Raw genomic sequence first — 22222 nt, forward strand, 5'->3', positions numbered from 1 at the left:
ACTCTGCACCTCCATGGACTGTAGCCCACCAGGCTCCTCTATCCATTGGATTCTCCATGCAAGGGTACTAGAGTGGGTTGCCATTTCTTCCTCCAGGTGATCTTCCTGATGTAGGGATTGAAGCCTTGTTCCCGCGTCTCCTGCCTTGGCAGGTGGATTCTTTACCACTGAGCCACCTGCAAAGCCCCCTAATTTAAATAGTACTTTAATTTGGCAGGATATGAGAAATGATAAATTTGGGGCATACAGGAAATTATAGATTATAATAGGCTATTTTTTCCCCAACATATGTTAACATAAAATTGTTAAAGACATGTCCACTCAAAATCTTAACTATCACCACTAGTTTGTAGGAAACTCAGAGCGTCCTGATCCTGTAGTCATCTCTTCATTTTCCTGTGAAGATTTTCCTTTGAACAGACCTGGAATTCCCTCCAAGAAAAGGTTTTTTCCCTCACCCTCGTTCCCTACAAGTTCAAAAATTGATTCCAGCACCTGAGTCTGTCCCGGATGAGCCCCTGCCTCGGTGCCCTGGTTACTGGCAGGCAGCCTCGTGTGTGGTGGTGCCTCCTTTAGTCCGCCCTCCCTTTCTGCTGCAGGAACATCTCTTACCATGGCAGCCAGCGTCTCTCTTTGGTCCCATCTCCCACCACTCTATACCTGCATCCCATCCCAGCCCTACTAACCTAGGCACAGCACCCAGAACTTGCCCAGTCTCATCTCCTCCTCAAGAGCGTTTTCATCCAACAGGACTCCCCCGACCCACTTCCTCAGGCTTCTCCTAACACTTCACCAAATCTGCTTAACTCTTGTGCATTCTGGAACACTCAGACTTACCAGAGTCTTGAAGAGTGTCATCTTATAGGAAAATTCCTCCTTTTTCTGTGACCCCATTCTGAGTGAAATTCCCCTAGCAAGTCCTTTTGTAATAATCTGTCTATTCTCCCCAGGTGACTTTGAGCTCTTTATCTCAGGACCCATCAGAACGCCTCATAGATGGTCAGAGGAGGTTGGTGAATGGTGAAATTAAAATAACTTATTTCCCTTTGCATAATGCTTTATAGAGCTTGTCCACATGGTGTTATCTGATCTGGAAGAAAAGTGAAACACATTTAACTAGATTTAGGTGGAAGACAGTGTAGCAAAGTGGTCTTGCCCAGAATCTGGAACCAGACTGTGTCTGTCGGAGCTTACTCTGTGCCGTGGTTTCCTTTCCTACAGAAATATGATAATAATGGTGTCTACCTTGTAGGATTGTTTTGAGGATAAGAAGTTCTGTATAATACAGAAAGTGTTTAAAAGAGGGCTAAAACATTACTTCAGTAAACATTACTGTTATGTGAGTGGACAAAAAACAAAGCTCAGCCTGGTTCCAGAGGTTTGCTTAAGTTTCTGACCCCGGGTCTGCTGTCAATCAAAGCTACATGGAATCTTAGAGCTTTCCACTCTGTCTCGGTGTCTTTCTAGGAGTTAAAACTAAAATCCATCTCTTTTCTTCACCTCCCAGAATGCAATGCTGGACTTTGTGTTCACAGTTGATGACCCCGTCGCATGGCATTCAAAGAACCTGAAGAAAAACCGGAACCACTACTCTTTCCTAAGAGTGCTGGGGCCCAGGATTATCACTGCTGTCCAGGATAACTACGGTGCTGGGGTTTACTACAACCCGCTGATCACATGTGACGGGAGGGTGAGTGACTTCGGGCCTCTGTCTTAACTTGGGTGGATATTAACCTTTGTTCTTAGAATCCCAGCTAAATACATGTGTTCTTACGGTCAGGAAATGTTCACACCTTTGCTGGATGAAGGTGGTGAATACGACTTTTTTTTTTGCCTCTGGCCAAATGTTTTTTGGCTGGGAAAGATTGAGGGCAAGAGGAGCAGGGGGTGGCAAAGGATGAGATGGTTAGATAGCATCTCCGATTTGATGGACATGAGTTTGACTCCGGGAGATGAGTTTGACTCCAGAAGATGGTGAAGGACAGGGAAGCCTGATGTGCTGTGGTCCGTGGGGTGGCAAAGAGTTGGACATAACTTAGAGACTGAACAACAACAAATGTTTCTTGGTGTCAACTTAGCGGCACCCGGAGTGCCTTTCGGGAGCATGAATGGTGTGTCCCACCCCCAGAGTTCCAGAATCAGAAAGTCAGGGATAGGGTTTGAGGGTTTGCACTTTTTACACATTGAGAGGTAATTATCCTATAACACTGTGCTAGTTTTAGGTGTGTAGTGTAACGATTGATCTTACCGCGGGTTGATTAGCACAGTAAGTCTAATTAACATCCATCACCATACATAGTTGGTTTTCTTTTTCTGGTGATGAGAACTTTTAAGGTTTACTCTCTCAGCCACAAGGATTTACATTTCTTTTTTAAAAATTTATTTATTTTTAATTGGAGGATAATTGCTTTACACCAGTGTATTGGATTCTGCCATGCATCAGCATGAATTAGCCAGAGGTGGACATACGTCCCCTCCATCTTGAACATACCTCCCACCCCATCCCACCCCCTAAGCTGTCGCCGAGCATCAGGTGAGCTCCCTGTGTTGTACAGACCCGTTATTTGTCTCTTGCACACATGGTGGTGTATATTTCAGTGCTTCTCTCTCTGTTTGTCCCGCCTTCTCCTGCCCCCTGGATTTGCATTTCTAACGAGCTTTCAAACGATGCTGATGCTGCCCGTCTGGAACACACCTTGAGAACCACTGGTTTAGTCAGTGGGAGGAACGGGCAGACCATTTTGGATCAGGGTGGAAGTTTATCTTGTCTGTACGGAGAGGCGCACACGCCCAGGGAGAAGTTGGAAGTGAAGAGGGGTCGTAGGTCATTGGGAGCGTGTGGTGCCCGGTGGGAGGAACCCCTCGGTACCTTCCCTCGGTTGGGCGGAATTTGATGACTGGCGTTGGAGGGCAGGTGAGCACCCCGGATCCCGGTGGAGGGCTGTCTGACTGCGGGGACCCTGCCCAGTGGTCATTCCGATGAGGGGTCCAGGCTCTAAGAGGACGGCCAGGAACCCAGCGTGACCCCAGTGTGAGAGGACCAGTGGGAGCTGAGTCAGGGGCCTCCTAGAGTCGGCCGGGCGGAGGGTGTCGGCCGCGCCTGCGCTGCGCCAGGCTCCCGACGGTTCAGGGCTGTCACCCTTCTGCGGGCAGACGAGTCGCCTGAGGATCTTGTTGGCACGCAGATTCTGATTCACTTGGTCTGTGACGCTGATGCTGCTGGGCGGTGGACCACACTTTGAAAGGCAGGAGGCTGGAGTACTGACCTGAGAAGGATTTTGCAGGCCTATCTGAGCGAGGCAGGGATGAGCACTGAGGGTGATGTCTGCATTGCCTTTGGGCCGGGCATTTACTTTTCTGGTTGCTGTCCATCCTGCCTCCTGTCTGTTAGGCGCCTGCAGCAAGAAGGGCTCTGCGCTGTGGTGGCCGGAGTGGGGGGAAGGCGGTCACTCAGCCCAGCCCCGCACATCCGCACTAGTCATGGAGCTCGGAGCTCTGTGCTTTCTCCAGGGTTAATGTTATGCTGAGCCGACCTCTAATTAGTAGTTTCAAACACCATTGCAGGCTCCAGTAACCAAATGTTTGGGCATAATTGTGTGCCAAAGGGACTGTACTTTTTAATTTAAATTCTTTAGCTACTTTTTAGATATTTGCAGCCTGAGAAGACTGCTTGGATACTGTTCAGTGAAATGAGTCTGAAGATAGCTGTTGAAGCAAATGGGATTTTGTAACCGGAAACAACGGCATTCAGGGTTTTGTGCAAATTGTTACTGAAATGAACTTGACCATAATTCCATGTGTTTAGGGCTGATAAAGAGGTTTTATGTTTGCATGTTGCATTGTAATTACAGAAGTGTTTCAAATAGTCAACCGTGAAAGAGAAATTCACCATGTCAAGGATGTCAGTGAAAACTTTGAGGAAAATTTCTCATTCTCTGCGATGAAACAAACACTGGAAGCCCAGCCTGAAATTCAGGGACCTGGTTTAGCTCTGCTCCTCCGGGTGCCACCTCGGGCACATCGTTTATTCTCTCTGAGTGTCAGGTTTCTATTTCTCACGTGAGGAGAATGAACTGTACCACGGGTCTGTCAGGACCAGTGTTTTTATTGATATTTCCAGTCCATTGAGGACCGAGACCAGACAGCCTTTAAGAGCCATTCTGCCTCTGACATTACAAGTGCCAGAGTTAAAACTGTGGTCATCGCACCATGAATACCTTAGGCAACAGACAGTCTTGGAAACTAACCCTTTGCAAAAGATTTCGTGGAGATGTGTGTTTTTACAAGCTGGTGGTTTTTTGAGTGGCTTTGGAAATCAAGCTTCTGCCCTGGTCAGAAATTTAGTTCTTTATATTTTGCACTTGCACAAGGGTCAGGATGGTATTTTGCTCTTTTTCATGCACATTTCTTTTCTTTTCCAGCTTATCAAATACGGAGTTATTAGCACCAGTGTTTTGATTGAAGATCTCGTCAACTGGAATAACCTATACATTGCTGGTCGACTCCAAAAACCAGTGAGTGAGTGTTCTGTTAGGGATGTCTCTTCTCTCCAAACTTGACCTTACTTTGACCTTTGTGATTGCATTGGCATAGAAATGAGCTTCACACTCCTTTTCCTGTGTACAGAAGTATCCAGGTATTACTCACACTGCTGCTTCCCTCTCTCAAGATTCTCCAGGTGTCTGAATGGATCAGACTCAGAGTCAGTCCGTTTGAGTCGGGAGGATGACAGGGGAGGTGCCCAGGCCGCCTAGAGCCTCTGTCAGCAAACCACATCCTCCCCCGCCCCCCAGATCACCGCTTCTTCTAGAGTGCCAGTGCCACAGGGACTGCTGGTCCAGCAGTCTGTCCCGACAGTGCCTGGGATCCTGTCTCAGCGCCCTCCTTGTTTGGAAGGTTGTTGGAGGAAGCCACCGGGGCAGGCTTCTCCCCGGACTTCACTAGAAGTGGAAGCAAACAAAAGAGTGCAGAGGGCCTCAACCTCTGGCACGCGTTCACAAATACCAGCTTGCTTCTTTTTGCAGACGTGGAGTCTGTATCTGAGAAGGACATCTTCATAGTTTAAGATCTAGACGAAGTTGTCACAATTGCTAATCTCCCAACAAGGATTAATTTTTCTCGAACTGTCAGAGGGTCTTCAGCCCCAAAGAGGGCTCACAGAGTGTTCTCAGACACCTCTCATGGGTGACTGTGCTGCTCATTCTTTGTCAGCTTTGGCAAGAGTTTAGAGAGTTTTATACAGTCTGAGCTCACTTGGTTGTGTGATAAAATCTCTACTGATATGTGTGGGAGGACCAGATTCTCTTTCCTTGCATTTAGGCTTAAAATTTAACAGTGTAGCTCATTAAAACATGCAGAAACATTTGATCAGGGCGACAGTTACATGGATACAGGGTTCTGCACTCAGTTGCTCGGTCACGTCCAACTCTGTGCGACCCCGTGGACTGTAGCCTAGCAGGCTCCCCTGTCCATGGAATTTTTCAGGCAAGAATACTGGAGTGGGTTGCCATTTCCTGCTCCTGGGGATCTTTCCAGCCCAGGGATTGAACCTGTGTCCATCAGGAGGTGGATTCTTTACCACTGTGCCATCTGGGAATCCCCCATACTATACCTGATCTTAGCCAAAAAGCGTGGGTACATCCATATGTAACAATCTGCCAAGCTGTGCTGGATAGATTACTCTGCTTTACTGTATATGGTTTTACTTAAGTAAAAACTTTTAAGTCCAGAAACAATGCTTGTGTTCCTGCTAAGTTGCTTCAGTCATGTCCAACTCTGTGTGACCCTGTGGACTGTAGCCTACCAGGCTTCTCTCTCCGTGGGATTCTCCAGGCAAGAATACTGGAATGGGTTACCATGCCCTCCTCATAATTGAGGAAATAAATGTAATTGTATATTTGTAAATATTCCTTTTCTTTCCAAATTTCTTTTTAAATACATAAAATATGTAGCTTGATAGGAAGATTAATGAATGTCGAATTAGAATCCTTGGGTCTTACTCATTCCTGCTACTTATTAACTGTCTATGTGATGTTAGGCAGCTTGTTGTATACTTCTCTGTGCTCAGTTGTGTCCAACCCCAGAGACCATACCCCACCGGGCTCTTCTGTCCATGGATTTTCCCAGGCAAGAATACAGAAGCGGGTCGCCATTTGCTTCTCCAGGGTATCTTCCCGACCCAGAGATTGAACCCCAGTCTCTTGCGTCTCCTGCATTGGCAGGCTGATGACCACTAGTGCCATGTAGAATGGGAATAGCAATCCTTGCCCTGCCCTCTTCACAAAAGTGGTGAAAAGTGGAAGCAGGATGCTAATACTGGAAAGAACACAGGTGTTTTCAAGTCAGGCAGTTCTAGGGTTTGAGTTCAGCTCTGACACCCCCAGCCGTGTAAACTGGCACCAGGGACTGAATCTGCCTGGGCCTTGGGACTCACTCACCTGTAGCTGAGAGTGATGACGCTGTCCTCAAAAGGCATTTGAGAAATGCCTGGATCTAAGGTGCCTGGCACCTAGCAGACGTTCAGGAAGCCATCTTTCCCTTCTTTGTGTCTTTACCTGTCTCAGTCATTTTGAGGTAAAATGAGGCGTTGAATGTGAAAATGTATTCTCTGTACTATGTTTTGTTCTTGCAATGTTTCAAGTTTTGTTTGTTTTTTTTTAAAAACAGTCTACCCAGCACAGCTTGGTTTTGTTGTTATTGTTCAGTCACTAAGTCATGTCCAACTCTTTGCAACCTCATGAACTGTGGCATGCCAGGCTTCCCTGTCCTTCACTATCTTTCAGAGTTTGCTCAAACTCGTGTCTATTGAGTCGATGATGCCATGTGACCATCTTGTCCTCTGTCATCCCCTTCTCTTCCTGCCCTCAATCTTTCCCATCATCAGGGTCTTTTCCAATGAGTTGGCTCTTCATATCAGGTGGCCAAAGTATTGGAGCTGCAGCTTCAGCCTCAGTCCTTCCAGTGAATATTCAGGGTTGATTTCCTTTAGGAGTGACTGGTTTGATCTCCTTGCAGCCCAAGTGTCTCTCAAGAGTCTTCTACAACACCACAGTTCAAAAGCATCAATTCTTCAGTGCTCAGCCTGCTTTATGATTCAACTCTCACATCCACACATGACTACTGGGAAAACCCATAGCTTTGACTGGACGGACCTTTGTCAGCAAGGTAACATCTCTGCTTTTTAATATGCTGTCTAGGTTTGTCTTAGCTTTTCTTCCAAGGAGCATCTCAATTTCATGGCTGCAGTCACCATCTGCAGTGATTTTGGAGCCCAAGAAAATAAAATCTGTTACTGTTTCTACTTTTTCCTCATCTATTTGCCATGAAGTGATGGGACTGGATGCTGTGATCTTAGTTTTTTGAATGTTGAATTTTAAGCCAGTTTTTATCACTCTCCTCTTTCACCCCAATCAAGAGACTCTTTAGTTACTCTTCACTTTCTGCCATTAAAGTGGTATCATCTGCATATCTGAGGTTAGTGATATTTCTCCCCAAAATCTTAATTCCAGCTATGATTCATCCAGCCCAGCATTTCACATGATGTACTCTGCATATAAGTTAAATGAGCAGGGTGACAATATATAGCGTTGAAGTACTTCTTTCCCTATTTGGAACCAGTCCGTTGTTCCATGTCCAGTTCTAACTGTTGCTTCTTGTCCTGCATACAGGTTTCTCAGGAGATGGTAAGGTGGTCTGGTATTCCCATCACTTTAAGAACTTTCCACAATTTGTTGTGATCCACACAGTTGAAGGCTTTAGCATAGTCAGTGAAGCAGAAGTGGATATTTTTTTGGAATTCCCTTGCTTTTTGTATGATCCAACAGATGTTGGCAACTTGATCTCTGGTTCCTCTGCCTTTTCTAAATCCAGCTTGTACAAATAGACTGCAGAAAATATATGTGCCATGAAATCTCAGAATGTAAACACTGGAAATGACCTCAGATTTCATCTAAATGTCAAGTATCCTGACAAAAACATCAGTTCCAAGCAACACTCAGATACACTTAGTTCATTTAAAACTGCATTTCTCAGCTTACTTGGAGAAGACAATGTTATTGATAACAATGACAGTCCCTCAGGCTTAGTGGGCTTTCCAGGTGGCGCTAGTGGTAAAGAGCCCGCCTGCCAATGCAGGAGACATAAGAGACTCGGATTTGAACCCCGTGTTGGGAACATCCCCTGGAGGAGGGCATGGTGACTCACTCCAGTATTCTTGCCTGGAGAATACCATGGGCAGAGGAGCCTGGGTTGCAAAGAGTCGGATGTGACTGAAGTGACTTAGCACATGTGCACAGGCTTATTAAGAAGCTTCTCAGTTGAGTTCAGTTGCTCAGCCGTGTCCGATTCTTTGCAACCCCATGGACTGCAGCACGCCAGACTTCCCTGTCCATTACCAACTCCCGGAGTTTGCTCAAACTCATGTCCATTGAGTTGATGATGCCATCCAACCATCTCATCCTCTGTTGTCCCCTTCTCCTCCTGCCTTCAATCTTCCCAGCATCAGGAAAGAAGCTTCTAGCACAAGAAAATTAAGCTATCTTAAGAACCAGTTGAGGTTTTGAACGTATCACATGAAATTAAAAATCGTAAATGGATAATTCAACTCTTCTACCTACACCTGTCTCCAATTTCTCTTTTCTGCAGAAGTAGATCACTGTTAACTGGAGAATTCTTAGGATAACTATCTTTAAACTATTTTTACCCCTGAAAGTGTTAGTTGCTCAGTCGTGTCCAACTCTTTGCAACCCCATGATCAGTAGCCCGCCGGACTCCTCTGTTCATGGAATTATCCTGGCAAGAATACTGGAGTGGATAGTCATTCCCATCTCCAGGAGATCTTCCCAGCCCAGGGATCAAACCTGGGACTCTTGCAGGTGGCTTTGTTGCCATCTGAGCCAAATACAGTTTGTTTGTTTGTTTTTTACCTCTGCTGCTGCTGCTAAGTCATTTCAGTCGTGTCCGACTCTATGCGACCCCATAAACGGCAGCCCATTAGGCTCCCCCGTCCCTGGGATTCTCCAGGCAAGAACACTGGAGTGGGTTGCCATTTCCTTCTCCAATGCGTGAAAGTGAAGTTGCTCAGTCATGTCTGACTCTTAGCAACCCCATGGACCACAGCCTGGGATTTTCCAGACAAGAGTACCTCTAGGTGGCAGCAAATATTAACCAAAGGAACAAACCTGATAGAGTTGGAAGCCTTTGGATGAAAATAATGAGTGAATATCTTAAGAAAGAATTGTGAGAATGAGTGTGGACTTTTTGTTTTTATGTGTCTTAAAAGGAATTACATTAAATTATGTTGTCTGAAGCTCTAAAATTATTCTCCATGTTACAAATGGAATAGGATTTCTCAATCACTAGCAGTTTGAGTCTTTAAAAGGAATACGCAGAGGGCATATGGGAACTCTCTGTGCTTCTCATTTGGCTTTGCTGTGAACCTAAACCTACCTTAAAAGATAAAGTTTAAAAAAAAATAAAGTTTATTATTAAGAAAATAGGAAAGAATATAGAGGAGTACATTCCTTAAAAAGATGGACATTTCTGGAAAAAATTGAGTACAACTTGGATTTCTATTATACTTTACGGTTACCTTACCTCATCATTGAGGAGACAACCCGGTTTTACTTCTAGTGCAACTGTAAGTTTGCGTTGTCAACCAAGCCATTTTCCATGTAAAGTATTTAATAGAATCTCATTGTGGCCAGTCTTCAGGTCCAAGAAGTCTAAAGTTATATTAGTATTTATTCCTCTAATTTATTTAATGTAAGTTCAATTTTTGTATTTCATGTTTTTTTTAGTGTATGGATAATTTGGCTTAAATAGTTAAAGCATTCACATGGACAAACAATGATATTTTGCCACCTTGTTAAGAGAATTTTAATTTAATGTATTCATTTCAATATTTTTTTTCTTTTATTCGCTAGTCATAGCTTTTTTTTATAATAGATTTATTGAGATATAATCACACACACTTCAACCCTTTAAAAAAGTGTATGACTCAGTGGTTTTTTAGTATAGTCACAGTTTGCAGGCGTCACCATATTGTAACTTCACTCACTGACTTTTTTGTAGTAGAAAACCTCCCCCAGTGGTAGAAAAGGTCCCTGAATGAGACTTGGAAGGCCTGGCTCACTAGTCTTGGCTCTGCCTGGCTGAGAGCAAATCTTTGGGCCTGTAGCCTTTGAAATGAAAGATTGAGCCATTCATTTACTTATTCAAAAGACTTAAGTTTTTTCTCTGTGTATGCCAGAAGAATTTAAAAAAAAGACAACCACATTTCTAGTCTCAAGCACCTACAGTCCAGTAGGTAGATAATAAGGTTTTTTTTGAATCCAGCTCAAATGTCCACTGTTTCTTTTTGGTCCTCAAGCGAGTCCATTTAGAAAAATCGGCCTTTCTGTTCATTTGGAAAGCTGCTATGGGAAGTGTCACTGGGTTAATGGTCGAGTGTTTGAACAGGAGGGAGGGCTGTGTCCTTTGTGACTATAACTTCACTCTTTGCAATTCAAGCTCTGTCTCCATGTGACTCTTATAGAGGAGACCATGCGTGACTTTGTCCTTTTTTCTGTCTTGAAAGGTACCCACAAATCTCTCCAGTTGGGCTTTTGAAAGTCCCTTCGAGTGTTAGGCCTTCCTCTCTCTCTCCAATGAGGATATTCCCCTTGGCAGTCGTGCTGATGCTCGATCTGTGGTTCAGGTCGGGGCATTCCCAGTAAGATACAGACAGCTATTCACAAATCTGAGGACTTCCCTTTTCTTCCGGGGCCTCTCTGGCAGTGTCCCAAGAGTTCCCTGGCTTTTCACTCTGAATGGCAAGGAACAGTGCTGCCAAGACAAGTTCCTGGTTCACCTTCCTCTGGGGAACCAGATGAGCAGAGTCTCCTGAACTCACGTTTTTCCTTTGAGTTAGGATGTTTTTATTTTCATTCTCTTAAAGCAGAGACATTACTTTGCCAACAAAGGTCTGTCTGGTCAAGGCTATAGTTTTTCCAGTGGTCTTGTGTGGATGTGAGAGTTGGACTGTGAAGAAAGCTGAGTGTCGAAAAATTGATGCTTTTGAACTATGGTGTTGGAGAAGACTCTTGAGAGTCCCTTGGACTGCGAGGAGATCCAACCAGTCCATCCTAAAGGAGATAAGTCCTGGGTGTTCACTGGAAGGACTGATGCTAAAGCTGAAACTCCAGTACTTTGGCCACCTCATGCGAAGAGTTGACTCATTGGAAAAGACCCTGATGCTGGGATGGATTGGGGGCAGGAGGAGAACGGGGCAACAGAGAATGAGATGGTTGGATGGTATCACCGACTCGATGGACATGGGTTTGAGTGGACTCTGGGAGTTGGTGATGGACAGGGAGGCCTGGCGTGCTGCGATTCCTGGGGTCGCAAAGAGTCGTACACGACTGAGCGACTGAACTGAACCTTAAGTAGCAAACACCTAAGTAGAAACTTTCTTAGAGAACAGGAGTATTTTTCATTGAATAGGAAAAATTTCCCCAAACTTACTCTTTCTTTTGCACCTTTTATTTGTTAGTATCTCAAAATAGCTTCTATTTTCATTGAGTTTCTGTGAAAGTTCACCTCCCCACCCCCCTGCAAAAAAAAAAAAAAAGAGGGTGAAGAATTATTGAGCAGGATGTGGTGAATGAGGATGAAGAATAGGAAATAATAAAGAGGCTTCACAGGCTCTCTGGACAGGTCCTGGTCTAGGGTGCTGCCTGCTCCTCGAGGGGAGCTCTTTTAACCCTCTGGGTCCCAGTCTCCCCATTAGTGAGGTGAGGAGGCTGCCCTCCTAGATCCTCGATTCCATGTGGAGTGTAAGGCTTGGGAAAGTTATTCAGGGACCAGACAGAGGGGTTATTGTAGGGCCTTCAGTTTTGCCTTAATCATCTCCCAAGATTGAAAGTTAAGCAGGACAGAATGCGTGAGGGTACGTCTGAATATTCAGAGCTGGCTCGGCCAAGGACAAGGGTGTTACCCTGGTCTTTGCCATCAGCTTATTATGCAACCTTGGGCAGGCCATGCTCCTGGGCTGCTCCTTGCTTTGATTTCTGCAGATGTTTGCAGTAATTCCAAACTCACCCAAGTGCTCCAAGGCTTAATTCAGGGCCATTAAGTCCTTGTAATTATGAGGAAGGAGGAGACAGTATGGAATTAAGTAGCTTACATACCATATGAAACTTTGTATGTTGTAAATATTCCATTTTAAAAAGGGACAAAAGGTAAAAGGTAGAATTCAGGTTCTTCAGTTCAGTTGCTCAGTTGTGTCCGATTCTTTGCATCCCATGGACTGCAGCATGCCAGGCTTCCCTGTCCATCACTGACTCCTGGAGCTTGCTCAAACTCACGTCCATCGAGTCGGTCAGTGATGCCATCCAACCATCTCATCCTCTGTTGTCCTTTTCTCCTCCTACCTTCAATCTTTCTTCACTCAGGTTCTTAAGCCTGATTTATAAAATGGTTGTTTTCTGATACTGCTTTTCACAACTAATGAAAAAACAGAGAAGAAACTATACTCTGGGATGTACATCACCCCTGTCTTTCCTTGCTATCTAAAACAGTTTTAATTTGGAGTTTCTCATACTGTATGTGTCTTTTATGTGTCTTCTGAATTTTGCCAGAAATTATCCTTGTTTGATAAATAAAAGGCAGTTTAAACCCTACTTTCTGGAACAGGAGAAGAGTTTGGTTACAGCACTAAGTGGTTTAGAGACAGTGGCTGCATTTCAGATACATGAGTGTCCTCAGTAGGGAGTTCTAGACTCACCGCTTGTTTAGAAAATCCGTCAGAAGCAGCACGATGGTCCACAGTCGTGTCGGGAGCGCACACTGCCACAGCCGCACAGAGAGCACCTTGGCCGTTCGGGCTCCGAGCGCGCGCCTCAGGGCAGTGGGGCTCCCGCGCGGTCCCTGGAGCGGCGTCAGCGTTACCTGGGAGCCTGGCAGAAATGTACCCAGGCCTGCTGAGCCAGAATCTCTGGGGATGGGCCCGATACTGGGTGTTTTAACAAGCCCGCAGGAGACTCTGATCTCACTGAAGGGAAGAATCCCGGCTCAGAGAAACACGTGCACTGTGCACCAGGAGACACACGGGGAAGCTGCCTTCAGCTGTGGGTTCGGATGTGGGCTCTCACTTAATCTTCCCAGCAGCCTCAGAAGCCTGGTTCAGTTATTAACCCCGTCACAGAGGTAGTAAGAGACAGAGATGGGACTTGGGCTCATCCTGTTGACTGCAGTGCAGTCTGTACAACCAGCCAAACACACCGGAGCAGTTTGTATCTTGATGGGAGGGGGCGTCAAAGATGGTAGCTCCTACCAGCTAGGTTTCCCTTCTTCTTCCTTAGTCGGGTTCAAAATCAGTTCAAAATGGAGCATGGCCTGCCCAGGTTAGATAAGAACAGAGATGAGTTCTGAATAAAGAAGTAAAATGCCTTTGTCCACCATAAAATTAAGTGAAGAACAAAGAGATTAAAAAATAAAGTTCTCAATTTCTCAAAGGTCATTTATTCCATTTTGTACTAACTTTCTCAAAATTCATGTGGAGTTTCCTCACTTAAGAAAAATGTTTATTTTGTTTTCTTTCCTATGTCATGAGTTGTCTGGTTTGGGCTTAAAACAGGAGACTCCAGAGTTGCTTATTAGATTAGTAACTATTTCATGTCAACCTGCCTAATGCTGCAGCATCTTCAGGGCTGAGGGTGCGCGTAGTAACACCCAGGTTGGGCCCTGCTCCACTTCAGGACGTCTTCCCCTGAACGTCCTGCTTTTCCAGGTGAAGATCGTGGCGATGAAGGAGGATATGGCTCTGCGCTCAGCCCTGGATCAAAACCTGCAGAGCGCTGTGACCGCGGCTTTCCTCATGCTCCCGGAAAGCTTTTCTGAGGAAGACCTGTTTACAGAGATCGCCGGGCTCTCCTACTCAGGTTAGTGGGCTTCATGCTGCGCTTCCTGCCGGAAGGAGATTCGCTGCTGGGAGACGGAGCAGGCCCGACCCCCGCCCCTCGCTGCGGGGAGACCCGGCAGGCCCGACCCCCGCCCCTCGCTGGCAACTGAGGTTCCGGTCCCAGCACCTCTGTCAGGGTCTCTGCAGGAACCCAGCGATCTGCCTCCTTCCCCAGGGTCTCTTCCTTTTCACATCTCTACATAGGGTAACCCCTCTGTTGTTGTTATTGTTCATTTTTATTTTGAAACAGTTTCAGAGTACAGGTAAGTTTCAGTAATCATCCAGGAAGCTACCATATATGCCCTGTCCCCAGAAACATCTCACCACACTTCTTTTATCATTCTGTCTGTATCAGTGATGTTCAGAAGTTGGCAGCAGACCCCCTGGAGAGCCTGTCAGAACAGACAAGACCGCCGATTTGGGAGGTCTGGGGCGGGTCCCCAACGTCTGTGTTTCTCTCCCGTTCCTGGTGATGCTGATGCTCCTCCAGGGAGCCCACTTTGAGAACCACTGTTCCCTCTCTGCGTGTAAATACACCGTATGATGTATGTTCTTCTGAGCTGTTGGGGAGCAGGGCACACGTGTCACGTCCCGTTTAGGCCCATTGCTTCAGGACGTGTTTCCTGAGAAGAGGGCATCCTCTCACAGAACCACAGTGCAGGCACCAAATAACAGCGATACATCACTTCTATCAAACTGGTGATTTTCATTTCTAATGTTGCCGGTTGTCCCAATAATCTCCTTTCTAATATTTTACCCTCAAGTACATGATCCTGTCAGGGATTACATAATGTATTTAGATGCCATCTCTTTTATCTTTTAATTTGTAACGTTTCCTCAGCCTTTCTTTGTCTCGTATGACACTCACATATTTGCAGTCTGCAGACCAGTGATGTTGGTGCCCTGATAAGCAGTGTTTTCTCCCATCTAAACAAACTAGGGGGGAGACATCTGAATATCAGGCCAGTGTCCTGCTTCTTACCAAACTTTCCCTCCAAGGGTGAGTTTCCACTGGCGATTCTTGCTGGAATAGTCTTTACTGTGATGGGTGCAAAGTGGTGACTTGGCCACTCCACCTTTCCTCGTATTAAGGAAACCTTTCTCCCTCCTCCTCCATTCATCTATTGATTTATCTAAATACTAACTTCCTTTCCCCTTAAGCCAGCTGTGCTCCTCAGAGGTATCGGGGAGGGGGAGGCCGAGAGGGCAGAGCCCGGCCCCTCCCCGTAGCCTCAGCCCAAGAGTCCCCCAGAGATCTGTTTAACGTGTTAAGGATTTGTGTATAACTCCATTTTCAGAAAAGTAGTCTGTCTTTTAAACCATAGTTTGAAAACCACTATCTTAAATATCCCTCTTTCCCAGCTTTTAAGTATGAGTCAGAGAACTCTATGCTCAAATGCTGCAGAAGCAGCTGACTCATCCTCTGAATCCCTGCACAGATAAGACTGCATGGAGACGCTGCGCTCACAGAGACACGAAGGATCTCGCTCTTCAGTCTTGTTCCCACAATGTGTGTGCTGTGAGCCCAGCTGTCATGGCAGCATGGGTGAGAAGGCAGGTGAAGTCGCCTTGGTCTTGGTTGCTTCCAGCATCTCACGGCAGCCTCCCTGCCTGTCAGCAAAGGCCAAGGGGCCAGCATGGTGGGGCTGCATCCAGGAGGCACGTGTGGGGACGGGGCCTCTGTCTGGGTACCTCCCCCACCCCGCTCCCCTGTGAGGAAAGGTGGACCTGAACCTCTGGTTGACTTTGTGGGAGAAGATGCAGAGCGTCCTCTGCTCTGACCGCGGCGTCAGCGTCTGCTTAGTGTCAGGCGGACGCCAGGTTGCTGTTGCTGTTCAGTTGCTCGGTCGTGTCCGACTCTGTGGCCCCAGGGACTGCAGCACGCCAGGCTCCTCTGTCCTTCCCCATCTCCCGGAGCTTGCTCAGACTCATGTCCATTGAGTCGGTGATGCCATCCAACCATCTCATCCTTTTGTTGCCCCCTTCTGCCTTCAGTCTTTCCCAGCATCAGGGTCTTTTCCAGTAAGTCAGCTCTTCTCATCAAGTGGCCAAAGTATTGGAATTTCAGCTTTAGCATCAGTCCATCCAGTGAATATTCAGGACTGATTTCCTTTAGGATTGACTGGTTTGATCTCGTTGCAGTCCAAGGGACTCTCAAGAGTCTTCTCCAACACCACAGTTCGAAAGCATCAATTCTTAAGTGCTCAGGTTTCTTTATGGTCCAACTCTCACATCCATACATGACTACTGGAAAAACCACAGCTTTGACTATACAGACCTTCGTTTGCAAAATGATGTCTCTGCTTTTTAATGTGCTGTCTAGGTTCATCATAGCTTTCGTTCCAAGGAGCAGACTCTTTTAATTTCATGACACTAGGAGTCTGTAAATTCCAAACATTGACTGAAGACATTTACTTACAGACTTTAAGTAAGCATTCAAGCTGCTCTCTATCTTGAGCTGATTTTTGTTCCGCCTCCTGAAAGGACCATGTCACATGCTCCTGGTTTCTCCTGTTGTTCAGTAAACACTTGCTGACTCACAGCAGTATCATCCTCTGTTCCGCTTCTTTTAGAATGTTCCTTAGGAGCTGCTGTATAGCGATGCTGTTCCATAATCAGTAGGTCAGTGAGTAGGTAGGTGGGTGGATGCGTGGGTAGGTGGATGGAGCATTACTCCTTTATTCCGTCACAGAATCCTCTTAGTGCAGCCCTGTCCGTTCAGCAAACGTGTGTGTGTCCTGTGTCTCCCTTGGCCACACACTGCACTAGGCCGGGCACCCGCTCACAAGCGAGATACAAATGAAACTCCTCGTGGAGGTCATGTTCTTTCAGGGAGAGACAGACAGTGAAGCAGCAGTGGGCGGTTTCAGACAGTGGTGGGTGCCGTGAGGAGAAGAAAATGCTTCAGGTTGAGGGTGGGCTGTTTCTCAGGGGGTGGTTCACGAAGGCCCTCTGAGGCAGGGAACGGTGTCTACAAGCCGGCCTGGGGCTGCTGGGGAAGAAACGACCGACGAGTGGGTTGCTCCCCGGAGCCTGGTCTCACAGCTTGCTGTGTCTGACCCCAGCCCCTCGGCCTCTGGTCACTCCCATACCTCATCTCGCCTCGTCCTGTTTTCTTGCAGTTATATCTGTCATTGCTTAATCAGCCTAGGGTCTGTGACTCTGGCCAAGTAGCCTACATTACTCATTTCAAAGAGGTTGGCTTCTTTTTCCTGCAACACTTAGGACACAGTGCTTTACAAATCCTCCCCAGAGGGGGCTGATTCCCACTCTGTGTGACCCCTATCTTGTGAATAAGACCTTTTCCAAAGTCTTCTGTAAGTCAGTTGTTTAGATTGGGAATATATTTTCCCATTGAAACAGCATAATATATGATGGTTGTTGGTAAGCCAGGACACAGTGTAATTAATGGTTAACTAGCCCGTGATATGATGGAACTAGACTGGGATGGTGCGGATGGGAAGGATCTAGACCCTGCAGGCAGGTGTCTTCTGTAGATGTGAGACTTGCCCCAGGTGATGTGTTGAAAGACCAGCTTTTCTACCTGCCTTTCATAGGCTTCTGAGAACCCAGTATCCTTGAATTGATCAGATTCTAATCCCTTCTGGAAACCACCCAAACCTCCCAAGCCCTTAGAATATTCCAGATTTCAAATTACCCACCAACCTCATTTTTATTTACAACTTGGACATCTATTTTACACCTATTTTCAGTTGAGAGAGTTGATATGTCTTCCCTAACCTGCGAAGTCCCGCTTCTCCCTGGCGGAGTCTGGGGGACGTGGAGAAAACAGTGGTATCCGTGTCATTGGACAAGTTCTTGCCAGTAATTGCTGATGGAGGCAAGATCCGTCAGTATTACTAGCAATAATAATAATAATAATCCCTGTATTCTGTGTAGTATTTGAGGATCACTTTAACTGCCCCAGGGTCAGTATTTATGGTATTATTGTCATAAGTGATGGTGAGAAAGGAGTGGGTGGAAGATGGGAGCCTACAGAACTGGGGAGGAGAAAGCCTTCTAATCCTTCAGTTATTCTTAGAGCTCAGCATTTAAGTAAACAGGAAAGGAAACGGAATGGACTTTAAAGGGCCACCTTCCACATTCTCGTGAAAGTACAGACTATAAAATGACTCGTTTTAGGTAATGATCCCTGGTTTAACATTTATCAAGTGAATCACCGTCCCATACCTTATAATGAATTAAGGATGCAGTGTCTGCTCTGAGGAGCTTCACATTCATAAACACGCAGTCACAGTGAGTCAGTGGCAGACTTAAGAGCAGCCCGTGTGGAAAAGGTAGGCGTGTGTAAGTGCACGTCCCGTTCGGGGAGGGAGCAACAGACAGATGTGATGGAGGTCCATGCTGGTGGCAGGAGAAGGTCGCATTCTTTGTCGTATGTCAGGAATGACTCTCGGGACTTTTGATCCAATAACTCGTTTCATCCTCACACACAGCCCTTTGATAGGGTGCTAAATTATCACACCATTTAACAGATGAGAACACCAAGGCCCAGATCTGTCTCAGGCCAGTTGTCTGGTAGATTAGTAGGTGGTAGAGCTGGAGTCTTAGCCCACACTCTTTTTTAAATTTTTTGTTTTGTGTCAGTGCACGGCTGATTAACATGTTGCAATAGTTTCAGGTACACAGCAGAGCAACTCAGCCATATGCATGTATCCATCCTCCCCCAGACTCCCCACACATCCAGGCTGTCCCATAACATTGAGCGGAGTTCCATGTTAGCCCTCATTCTTAACCACTGAAATTCACTGCCTCTCTGGTGTTTCAGGGAAGAGGTTAGACCTGGATTGGGCAGGGTGTTGAAGACAAAGTGAGCAGATGGGAATTTGACAGCTAAGAGCCACAGAAGTTTTCAGGCATTGCAGGTTGGTCCAGGATTTGTGGTTGTGGAAAGATAATTTTGCCAGCAGTGTGCAGGAGGGAGAAAGACTGAGAATGAGAATGTTTTTTCTCTTAGCACATGGTCACGAGGGTTTCCTCTGCTGGACGCCATCTAAGCTCTGGGGATGAGGCGGGCACAGCCGCGGCCCTCGTGGGGCTCTCTCTGCGGTTGGAAAGTCAGCCAGCAGACACGTGGCAGCACAGAACGGGGTGGGGGGCAGGCGTCACTTTAGTGCAGCCAGAGACGGCCTCCCCCGGGGTGGGAGCTGAGCACCAGCGTCTGAGCACCCGTGAAGAGAACCGGAGAGCTGACCAGGCAGAGAGGCCCTGCAGGGAGGACGGTTGGGACCCGGCCTGTGTTGGGTCGCCTCCAGAACCCCCCGTGGCGCGTGGCAGGCCCCTCAGCATGCGTGTGGGTGGATGGACAGAGCACAGCCAGTCTGAACCACGATGAGGGCTCAAGCAGGGCCTCAGGACCGTGGACAGCCTCACGTGGAAATGGCTGCTTGTTCTGTTTAGTCGCTAAGTCGTGTCCAGCTCTTCTGCGATCCCGTGGACTGTGGCCCACCAGGCTCCTCTGTCCATGGGATTTCCCAGGCAAGAATACTGGAGTGGGTTCCATTTCCTTCTCCAGGAGATCTTCCTGACCCGGGGGTCAAACCCACAACTCCTGCATTGGCAGGTGGATTCTTCACCACTGAGCCACCCAGGAAGCCCATTCTATTTAGTACTTTGCTTTTTTAATCATATTACTTCATGGAAGGCAGCATTACTAAAGTGTTTACAAGCTGGGGCTCTGCAGTCAGACTCCTGGGTTCACCTCTTAGCTCTAACCTTAATTAGCTTTCTGTCTTTGGGCAAGTTTCTTATCTCCTTGTGACTCAGTTTCTTTCTCTCTAAAGGAGGTTTTTATACAGATGAAATTAAATCATACATTTAGATTAAATCGTATGTGCCTGGCACATCATAAATGCTCAGTAAATGTTAGCCTGCACTATTCTAGATCCATGTTGGCTTGTATTAACAGAGGGCTTCCCTGGTGGCTCAGACAGTAAAGAATCTGCCTGCAATGTGGGAAACCTGGGTTTGATCCTGGGGTCGGGAAGATCCCCTGGAGGAGGAAATGGCAATCTACTCTAGTATTCTTGCCTGGAGAATTCCATGGACAGAGGAGCCTGTCAGGCTACAGTCCTTGGGGTCACAAAGAGTTGGACATGACTGACTAACACATACACACACAACACAGCGCAGTCAGACCTGAGTTTGAACACCAGCCTCATGGAGGTGCTGGAACCTTTCTGAGCCTGTTTTCTCCTTTGTAAAGTGGAAATAACTATTTCCTAAAAAGATTTTCCATGAGATAATATGTATAAAAGCCCCCAGTATCACAGCTCACTGATGGTTGGTGCTCAGAAAATGACTCCTATCATTATTTATCACTGTTACCGTGTATCATTCTGGCTGCAGAGGTTTTCCTCAGGCTGAGACACCCTGATCCGCCCAGTGATTCAGTGATTGGCGGGTGCTCAGGCCGCCTTCATCTGCCATTGTTTTACTAACGACGTGACTATGGTTCACTTCCGCCAAATCTGTTTGGTAGGGAAGAGGGCAAAGGGGGCACTGGCTTCCTTGGACACGTTCGCCAAACTGGGATTATGTCGTCTGATATACTAACCACTAAACTGGTGCATGTTGACAAATGATGCCTGTCAGAGTTAGCAGAGGACTTAAGTCAGGTAGAGTCACTTGGCCCTTCACAGTCCTTGAGGAAGGAAAAATACCTTCAACCGCTGACATGTGCGAGAGAGAGAATGGGTTTCTTTTTGATGCCAGATTGTCTGATCGCAGGCTCAGCTACTTCTAGGAACAAGACAAACAGTGAGGAAGCGCCAGCTGAGTGATTCTTAGAGAAAAAAATCAGGAGTGAGCGCCAGCCCTCTCCAGCGCGAGTGAACATCCCCATTTCTGGATCCTGGTAAAAGCCAGTAGAGACGTTTCCTCTGGGCTGAGAGCTCCTGCGATTTCTCCCATGACAGTCACACCTCTGTGCCCGCGCCAGCAGTGTCCCTGGGTGACGTGGGTGTTGGCCTTGACTCTCGCAGTCATTTGGACACAGATTTCCGCAGGCTTGGCCCGCTTGCGCTCCTGCTGAAGCCTCGCTCGGAACGCTGCTTTACTCGGTCACTAGCTGATTTCTGAGCCTGCCGCACTCCTGAGAGGGTTTCAGTCACCAACCATGTCTAATGTCTCCAGGTTACTTACCGTGTGTCTGGGAGTGTTGTAAGTGCTTTACGTGGATTAACTCATTTAATCCTGGGAACTCATGGGCTCGCTGTCCTGCTGCTCCATACTGTAACATGTGTGAAGCTCCCGAAGCCCAGAGCAGGAGGGAGCTCGTCCCTGTGGCTTCAGGTCCGGAGTGTGGATGCACGCGGGCGCTCTGGTCCAGGATGCTCGCTCCTCCCCTCCCTGTCCTGCAGAGCTCACCCGGGGACTAGGGGAGGGACTGTAGGGCCCCGTGGGTCTCCTCCCCATTCCTGGCCATCTTCCTCTGCTTGTGTTTCCTTCTTTGCACTCTCCACCTTCTGAGGGACAGTGTATCTGTCGGGTTTCTCGTCTCTGGTCTCTGTCCCACCGCTAGGACGCGGAAGGCAGGAGTGTTTTCTTGCTTTGTTCCTTCCTTCAGTGATTACGGTGGTGCCTGACACACACCAGGTGCTCAATAAATACTTAGGGGACGGACGGATGGATGGATGGATGGATGGATGGATGGATGGATGGTTGGTTGGTGGTGGTGGTATTGGTTCCTTCCTGAATCAGTATCGTAAACCTGATGCTTCCTACACCTCTCCATTTTGTGTTCTCTAAAGTGTGCGAGAGAATAATTTATATATGATTCAAATGTATATCACCAGTGCATCAGCTATTTGTTCTTACCTCATTCTCTTCCATGTGTGAGTTAGTGCAGTGATGGTATAGTTTCTGCAGCCACGGAGATATTTTTGAGGATGTATTTTGAATGGTCTGTTAGGCTCCCTCCTAGAAATACTGCCTTAGTCATCTCTGTTGAAATAATAATTATTTTTCCACATGCAGAAGAATGAAGTTGGACCCCTAACACACCCTACACAAAATTAACTCAAAATAGATCATGGATGGGTCTTTCCAGGAGTCACTAGTGGTAAAGAATCTGCCTGCCAGTGCAGGAGATGCAAGAGACACGGGTTTGATCCTGGGTCAGGAAGGTCCCCTGGAGCAGGAGATGGCACCACACTCCAGTACTCTTGCCTGGATAATCCCATGGGCAGAGGAGCCTGGCAGGCTACAGTCTGTGGGGCTGCAAAGAGTCAGACACAACTGAGTGACTGAGCACACACACAG

General features: G+C 46.9%; 1 protein-coding gene across 4 annotated transcripts in view; it reads left to right on the forward strand.

The window, feature by feature from the left end:
• Positions 1–22222, forward strand: part of LOC122424765 (phosphatidate cytidylyltransferase, mitochondrial) — a 53130-nt gene that overhangs the window by 6507 nt on the left and 24401 nt on the right. For 3 of the 4 annotated variants that reach the window (XM_043442936.1, XM_043442934.1, XM_043442935.1), the window contains exons 2-4: positions 1508–1690; positions 4422–4514; positions 13769–13919. In XM_043442936.1, coding sequence (XP_043298871.1) covers positions 1514–1690; positions 4422–4514; positions 13769–13919 — 421 coding nt within the window. In that variant the 5' untranslated portion in view covers positions 1508–1513. Of the gene's footprint in view, positions 1–1507; positions 1691–4421; positions 4519–13768; positions 13920–22222 lie in introns of all 4 variants that reach the window. The other variant, XM_043442937.1, reaches the window with a different exon arrangement.

The sequence above is a fragment of the Cervus canadensis genome, chromosome 22 (assembly GCF_019320065.1).
Source record: "Cervus canadensis isolate Bull #8, Minnesota chromosome 22, ASM1932006v1, whole genome shotgun sequence".
Classification (NCBI taxonomy): Eukaryota; Metazoa; Chordata; class Mammalia; order Artiodactyla; family Cervidae; genus Cervus; species Cervus canadensis.